The sequence below is a fragment of the Carica papaya genome, chromosome 6 (assembly GCF_054855325.1).
Source record: "Carica papaya isolate Zhongbai chromosome 6, ASM5485532v1, whole genome shotgun sequence".
Classification (NCBI taxonomy): Eukaryota; Viridiplantae; Streptophyta; class Magnoliopsida; order Brassicales; family Caricaceae; genus Carica; species Carica papaya.
In genome coordinates this window covers 30,784,554-30,792,830 of record NC_142314.1, presented here as the reverse complement: position 1 = coordinate 30,792,830, position 8,277 = coordinate 30,784,554, and the positions used below count along the sequence as shown (strand labels likewise).

The 8,277-nt window shown below is 34.7% G+C and overlaps 2 protein-coding genes across 3 annotated transcripts; one reads left to right on the top strand and one right to left on the bottom strand.

Moving 5' to 3' along the window:
* Window positions 1-718: 718 nt before the first annotated feature.
* Window positions 719-5,077, top strand: LOC110816016 (uncharacterized). 2 transcript variants are annotated; one of them, XM_022044024.2, is made up of 3 exons: window positions 719-944; window positions 3,523-3,702; window positions 4,376-5,077. In XM_022044024.2, exons 1-3 carry the CDS (start codon window positions 804-806, stop codon window positions 4,859-4,861), a joined length of 807 nt encoding a protein of 268 aa, XP_021899716.2. In that variant the 5' UTR covers window positions 719-803; the 3' UTR covers window positions 4,862-5,077. The 2 variants fall into 2 exon arrangements, with proteins under 2 accessions (XP_021899716.2, XP_088078847.1); XM_088222721.1 differs by lacking the exon at window positions 719-944 and adding an exon at window positions 2,640-2,765.
* An 81-nt stretch (window positions 5,078-5,158) lies between these two features.
* Window positions 5,159-7,297, bottom strand: LOC110816017 (nuclear transport factor 2A). The gene is made up of 2 exons (XM_022044025.2): window positions 6,866-7,297; window positions 5,159-5,575 (listed from the first exon to the last, which is right to left on the bottom strand). The coding sequence occupies exons 1-2, from the start codon at window positions 7,160-7,162 to the stop codon at window positions 5,501-5,503; spliced, it is 372 nt and encodes a 123-aa protein (XP_021899717.1). The 5' UTR covers window positions 7,163-7,297; the 3' UTR covers window positions 5,159-5,500.
* Window positions 7,298-8,277: the final 980 nt, after the last annotated feature.

Sequence of the window (8,277 nt, the reverse complement as noted above, 5' to 3'; positions counted from 1 at the left end):
TGTAATTTGTTTCCATAAATTTTCCGATGGTAAGAAAAATGGTAAATGGTTTTATTATTGATAAATAAATTTGTTCAAATCTACTGCTCCATTGGTTGAATTTGATTTTCTACCAACCTTTGCTTCTGTGACGGTGAATAGTGTGATGTCCTTACTGGGATAGTGTAGCTCATTTCTTATTTAACTATTTCAGATTAGGAAGATCTGGTTCCCGAGCCTGATCTATAAGAAGACGGCGAGTAGATGCTAGATACCTTATAGTTTTCTTTGTTTTTCTTATTTCAAGTATTTCTTTTTAGAGAACTTATTCCGTAATATTGTTTAATATTTTTGAGTTATTGTGTAAAGGATATTAAGCTTAATCTTTTATTTCGCTTCCGCACTCAGATCATTATATGTATTTTCTTTTAAATTTTCGGGACCGTTACATATATCATATGATATTTGACATAAAATTTATTTACTAACGTTTCAATCAAAAAATATTACGTATCATTAAATTTAATATGTGACACTTAAATGTTGTAATGACTAATAATGAGTAATAATTAAATTAAAAATTTATTAAAAGTAAATAGATTAATTGAATTAAAAATTAAGATAAAAATTAATTTAAACAAAAATTAATAATACATAAGACCAAATAATTATTTTAACAATTCTTGTTTGTTTTATTATTAAAATTTTAAATGCTTTCGTTCTCTGGCAATCTCTCACAACTTAATCCTACACATACATAACAGGAAAAAAATAAATTAAAAAGGCAAATTGCTATCTCAAAACTCAACTCTCAAGAGCCGGACATGGATTCAACTCCCGAACTTAGCCTTATTAACCAGGCTATCCAGAAACTACTAGAGGAGAATAGGAACAAGGACGCCTCTGGTTTTCTTTTCCCGGAAAAGGATGATGATCGTCTTCTCCTTTCCAGATTGCTCTCTCAGGTTGGTACTCAGTCATCCATGATCAAATTGAATCTACCATTCTTTCCTTCTTTTTCTACGTAAGTTGTGGAATTAGTGAATCTATCATCATCAAATTCGCGTCAGTAGTAGTATATTGAAAAGCCATAGGCTGATTAGGTCTTAATGTGTTTATACACCGTCATTTGTTGGTCATCCATGCATATATGATGGCATGCTATTCTGGTTATAGTGCATAATGACTCCAATTATGCAATTAGTTTGTTTAAAGGCTATAATTATCTCCACCGGTGCACTGGAAACTAATGCTAGGGGATTTAATACTTTCCATGCTTGTCACTACAAAATTGAACACTCCTTTTGGGTTATCTTTCAAATTTTTTTATGGTTTATATGTATTAAATTTTTGCTATGGATTATATTTTTAAAAATGAAAACTTCTTTCAGTATTCTAATGTAGTGTTTATAACTAGGGTTATTTCCCACTCTTTTAGTCACCTTTATTTGTATTACGTGGTCAATTTTCAACTGACTTTCAAATGATGGTGGATCTGATGCAAATTCTTCACTTACTTAATATCGATAATAATTGGAATTCTTAAAAAGAGAACAAGCATTTGACCAAGTTGAAGTATTGAGTGGACAAGAGACAATAAGTGCTTACATGATAGATGGGAAGTTAGATAATGAGAGTGAGGATGCTGGTCAAGTGGAGGGGGGGAACACTGAAGTGATCACCAAAACACAAGAGATTGATAAAGATCTGAGAAAGGTTTGGAGGCAGAATTCTAATCTGATTTGCTACTTTATATTGGTTATTTTTATTTCATCTGATTCTCCCTTTTCAGTTTTTCAGAGGGAATATATTCCATTATTGTTGAACTTTGATCTACCTTGTGCTTCAAGTTGAACTGCACCACAAATGCATATTGTTAACAATCCCTTATCCTCACACCTCAAATTCAGGTTTCCCTTCTATTAATTCATGATGGAAGGAGAAAATAGAGCTGTTGTATCATTGAATATCATAAACTCCTTCAACCATAGAAATTTTGCAAAAAGGCAATAGAAATACCATCAGGATAGAGACTTTGTCCCCGTCACAACTCATTGAAGCTGCATGGACCTCATCCTCTGTGAAGGTACTCTCAAGCAATGCACTTTTATCTGGTGCACTCTTGTTAAATTGAGGAACATCCAAGTTTTGTCATCATCTACGAATGCACTCTCAAGCACTGCCCCTTCATTTGGCTTGGCCTTGTTAAATCAAAGACCATCCACGTTTTGTCTCCATAATTCTTCTTCCATGTGCAAGTTGCTATGGTATCCCTTGGTCGGTCTCAAGCCATTCTCAATATCACAATCAACCACTCCCAGAAGAAGTTTCAACGAGATTCTTCTTACAGTAGCTGGCCAGGCTATAAAAAATTCTGTATTCCACTTCCCCTTTTTAAACTTTGACTATATAGAGCATGGCTTCCATGCAATGTAATCCATAGTTCCCATGAGCTAGGTCCAACTTAGGTAACTGTCTCATCTCTCTTGTCCTTGGTGAGACCAAAAACTGATTTCTTTCTTAAACTCATCCATTTCTTGAGATGACTTCTTCCTTGACTCAGCCTCCTTTCCCCAAAGTCAATACATTCAAAAGTTAGCTGCCTTTCTCAAAGTCATTGCATTCAAAAGTGAATTATGTGATCAGTTACATCAAGGGCCTAACAATGGATTTTGATGAGGGTAAAATTTATAAGTAGCATCTTAGGTCTTGTATTCTGTGTCCTCCATTTTTTTTGTTTTCAAATACAAATCTCTGTATCTTCACAGGAAATAGCAATAACTTGGGTGAGCTTGCAAGATTTTTTCTTTCTATTCTAGCATAGACATTCCTATGCCCATATTAGGTGTTTATCTGAGGGAATGCAAAGAATTGGAGAAGAAAATCATAAAATATCTGACCATTCTTGTTATTCCCATGTGTAGCCTTATAGTGATGATTAGGAACATTAGTTAGTGTCTGATGGTGCAAGAATGACGCATGCTTGTTGATCTCTAATGTAAGGTGTGACTTCTGGTATGTATATGATTCTCTGTACCCACAGAACCATGAACATGGAAAAGCTCTCTGGGAAGTTTAAATTTTGGGGTCCACTTTTAAGGAGAGAAATGAAGGGAAAAGGAGGGTAGCGAATGAAAAACTGTTTGGTCCTCAGAAAAAAATTAGTTGGGGTAGGAAAATGTTTGCGGTGAATTATAACTCAATTAGGCCAATTAATATTTTGCGGTCCTGACTAAACTATCTTATTCTCTGCCATCTTCCCCTTTGTATCCCTTACTGATACGAATGTCACTCCTTGATCAGCTTTTGTCTAACATAATACTTGTTCTGTGTTGGATTTTATTTCAAATTTTATTTATTTTTGGTTTAGATCCTAATCACTAAATGGAAAGAATTAAGGGTGCTAATGCATATGCACACATATATATATAGTATAATGACTACTTGTTTCCAGTTATGCGAATCACCTTCATTTTCAATTGCACTTGTTGGTTGTCGAGGATCTAACACAGTTTTGCATATCATGATTGTTTGTCTTTATAGTTGGAATCATTCAAAGAAGCAAAAGGATTTTATCAACTGGAAGTATCTAGGGGACAAGAGACAGTAAGTGCAACTGTGGTAGATGGTGGAGTGGATACAGAGAGTCAGGATGCTGATGTGGAGAATGAGAATAATGAAGTGATTGCAAACATACAAGAAATAGATGAAGGGCCTACAAAGGTTAGAGGCAGAATTCTATTACTTGTTGGCTACTTTATATTTCTTATGTTTATTTCACTGATTTCTCCTTTTTGATTTTTGAGGCTGAAAATATTTCATTAGGGTTATTCCTCTTTTCTATTTGTGTGCTTCTCGTTGGTCTCAAAAGATCATGTATGACTTTTGGGATGTCTAGTCTGTCAACACAATCATTAATGAGGGAGAGACGTTTAAAGTTTGGGGTGCATTTGGGGGGAGGAAAATGAAGAGGAGAAGGGAGAGAATGAAGAGTATTTGGTCCTCAGAAAGGTATTAGTTGGGGGGAGGAAAATATATCTGATGAAAATAACTCAAAGAAGCCAACTAATGTTTTGTTGTGAGGATTTAACTATCTTATTCCCTCTCATCCTTCCCCTTTACTTCCCGTATATTAAACAGACCCTTAGCAGACACTAGTGTCACTCCTTGACTAGTTTTATCTAAGAACACTTATTTCCTCTTGGATTATAGTTCCTTTCCTTTTACGGTTTAGGCCTGTATTTGCTTGATATAAGATGAAGAATTAGGGATCTGATACACTAGTTAGTTATCATTGTTTCAAATTTATGCAAATTGCCTTCATTTTCAATTGCAGTTGTCTGTCATGAGGATCCAATACAATTGCAAACCATGACATGATTATTTGTGTTAATAGGTGGAAAGATTAGATCGGGAAAAAGAATCGGAGGAAGTTGAGGCATTGAGTAGGCAAGGAGCAATATGTTCTCACGTGATAGATGGTAAAGATGAGGATGGTGCTGATCAGGTGGAGGAAAGCAACAAACAAACACAAGAAATCATAGAAGAGCTCAGAAGGTTGAAGAGGCAGAACAGTATAACCCATTGGCTCCTTTCAACTACGATCGTGCTCATACTAGCCTGGCAACTGTCTGAGGTGTCCCTAATTCTTAAAGCTAAAGAAGTACTGAACCACCCTTTCAGAACCTTAGGAGGAATGCTTGCAGGGATGCTGAAGCGCCCCGGAACAAATGGGGCCCAGGATGCAGATGGAGGATCATCTTCAAAAAGGCAACCAGACGGTAACCACATCCAAACCCCTTCTCTAAAAATGCCTGAGCTGCCCCATGTAGATTTACCAGGTTTTAATACACATGATTCGAATAATGAAAGCTTAAAATAAGGTCAATATAGACTAAATGTAAATGGAATAAGTGTAAACTGGCCAAGTGAATCATCTCAATGATATTTTTTTCCCTTTTAATCTGTAAGTTAACAGCAGTACTTTGCAGTCTCTGGATCAAAAGTTGTTGGCATTCTGGCAAGAAAGCCTCCTTGTAACGTGCATGTGTGATGAAAAGAATAAAAGTTTGGATTTTAAGTTGGCTGACTTAACAAATATCGACATTTTGTAGAGTCGGTTGTCAGCACTACTTTTCATTGGAACCAGGAGCAGTACATTAATAAATGAAGAGGAGAATAAACAAATTTCAAATATGTTTGAATTTTTCTTCAAGGTAACGATTGTCTCTTGAACAGCCAATCATATTGGGGAAACACAAGCTAAGATTTAAGCTAGAACCACTCTCAAACCTCCAACAATAACAAAATCATAACAAGTATCTTTCACCAACTCCAACCACAAGTCTCTGAATTTGTGAGGACATAAAAAAGGGAAAAGAAGGAGAAACTATAGTCTCAAAACGAAATTGAGTCTCATTTAAAATGTTTAAAACTGAACAGAGATAAGCAAACTTGTTCCAATCCTTGACCTTCAAGCAATGTATTTTGATTCCCAGTTGCATCCAAGTGATCAGTGTTCTTAAGCATAGTTCAACCTGAATATGTCATTCAGGACAAAGAAGCTTCCTTGTGGTGTCGGCATCAAATGGAACATCTGGGAGCAGAAACCACAAATCAATATTTAGAAGAATAGCACAAAAGAAACAACAACCTGTATTACACTTTCCCATCACCGGTAGAAAGAAATAATGTTGATTTACTATCATAACAAACTACAGGAAAATGAAAATGATGTCATTTGGCTTGAAACCAAAAGAAAATGCAAACAGAAAAAAGAGCTGATTAATTCCCACTTCATTAATATGGAATTAAGATGAAATCCACTCCAAGTCTACCTTCAAATTCTATGAAGGTATATCCGTACTTCCCTAACAAGGGATTAGAAATTCATGTCCAAAGATTTCAAGCTAGGGTTGGGGCAGATTCACACAGGAAAACTATGATCCACTTCAAAATTTCTTTTAGATACTTGTAACATAAAACGAAGGAATATGATAGGAATAGCATAAACAGGTCCCTCAAGTTATACACTAGTAGATTTGCTAAAGCCTGCACAAAGATATGACAATGCTTCTTATGTACTAAAAATTAGCAAATATTTAGTTTATTAGCATATTAATAAAAGCATTTAAGCACAAGCAGTATGATAAAAGGGCCAGATATTTGCAATATGGTTGTGACATACTTCATAACATGATAAGAGCTACAATCAACGCTAAAGAAATGTTAGAGCAGCAGCATTTTGTTGGCAGATGTTTTTCATGCAAAAACATGTGCCTCACTGAATTACTTTTCGAAGGAATGAAATCATTTATCTGATAAAAGGAAAGGCTCAAGGCAAAAGATAGGAATGAAATGCAGTAAGTCTTCCATCAGTTTTATCAAATTAGACTAGGAATGCACCAGCACATTCTATAAGAAAAATCAACTAAACAAATATCAGCAAGACATCTTCCGATTGAGAAAAAAAAAAGGGAAAAATGAAGGCAACTAACATATATTGGGCCCTAGATCTACCAAAAGCATGGCAAAGCATATCCAAAATGAAGACCATGATTCCACCGGCAGATCCACAGATTAGCACAAATTGACAATAATCACGGATCCACCAACCCCTATGAGCGCCAAATCGGCACCCAAAACATACAGGAAGCATTCACATATGAAATAGATCCACAAAACAAAGACGAAAATCATTGCTAAATCGGCAATTCCACGATCAGCCAATAGCAGATCAATCCAAACAGACCAAAAACCCTAAAACCCCAATGAACGTTATCCAACTCTGTCACCACAATCAAACATATCGCAGTAAGTACAATTTCGGAGAAAAAGACATAAGAGATGTAGACACGAAAGTGCATATAATGTAGAGAAATGAGACCTGGCTGAACTTAAGGGCGTGCTGTTCGCCGGCGAGCTGGAGACTGCCGGAGACGAAGACAAGCATCCCGCCGGCTGGACCAGAGGGCTGACAATCAACGGTGGTGATGTTGTGCTTGCACTGCTGGAAAGGGAGGCCAGTGAGCTTGGCAACGATGTTTTGTGAGCCTTGGATCTTCTGACCTTCGAAGGTCAACATAGAACCGTCTTGGTACAAGTTTGCGAGACCAGCACGATTAGCATCGAAAGTGGAGTAGTAATGCTCGACGAATGCTCTGGCCACTGCGTCTGGATCCATGTGATTGTTTCCCCTGGTCTATGCTTCAAAATTTCCCCTCTATTTCTATTTTGTTATGGGTGGTGGGTTTGATTTTCTGTTGGGCTGACGAGAGAGAGGGAGAGAGCAAGACGAAGGAGGGAGGTGAAGCAGGCGAGAGAGAAGGGTTTTATTTGGGGGAAGAATAGAGAAGGTTTTATAAGATGCTGCGTGTCCTACGATAATCACACAGATGTACGGTGATTATCGGGTTCTGATCTTAGATAATCATACAGATCGACGGTGATCGATCGACTTCCGCGCCTGCTCGCCTTCCATTTATCATACTTGCTATATGTGACTTTGCGTGGATGTAACGCTGATTCGGATATTTTCTTTATATATCATGATTGCTTTACACAATTCAATTTATAATTATTATTTTTTTTTTTAAAATCACTGTTTCATGCAATTTATCATTTTTATTATATTATAAAAAATTAATTTTTATATGCATTTATCCAATTATTATTAAGGTAATGTTATGATTTTCAAATTGAAATACCACTAAAAAACTAAATTGATATAAATAATAAAAAAAATTATCTCGTAAAGTATAAATTAATTTCTAAAATTTGTTACTTGTTATAAATTGTTTGTTAAATTTTGGTTTTTAATATTTTTTATTTATTTTATGCGCTAATTTCATTCTATTTTCTAAATAAAAAATATACATAAAATTATTGAATCATGTTTAAATATTTTAAAATAATAATTTAAAAAATAATTTTAACTGATTAATAAATTAAATTTTTTTATATTATTATTTTATTTATTTAATTTATTAGTCAAAATTATTTTGTAAACTATTTTTTAAAGTAATCAAACATAGTTTAATTACTAATTTTTTTCCATTAAGAAATAAAAGGAAACTGGTATTTAAAATAAATAAAAATCAAATTATAACAAAAAGTTAAAAAAAAAAAATTGTAGCATGTGTCACGCTTCAAAATTAATTTGATAATTTACCTTACAATTTATTAGTATATTATGTTTTTTTTTCACATTTAATAATTCTATAATTGATGAAAAATTTTACTTTGATCTTGGTTGAGAACTCAGAGTTCCTTCACTAGAATTCAATTTAACCTATTTTA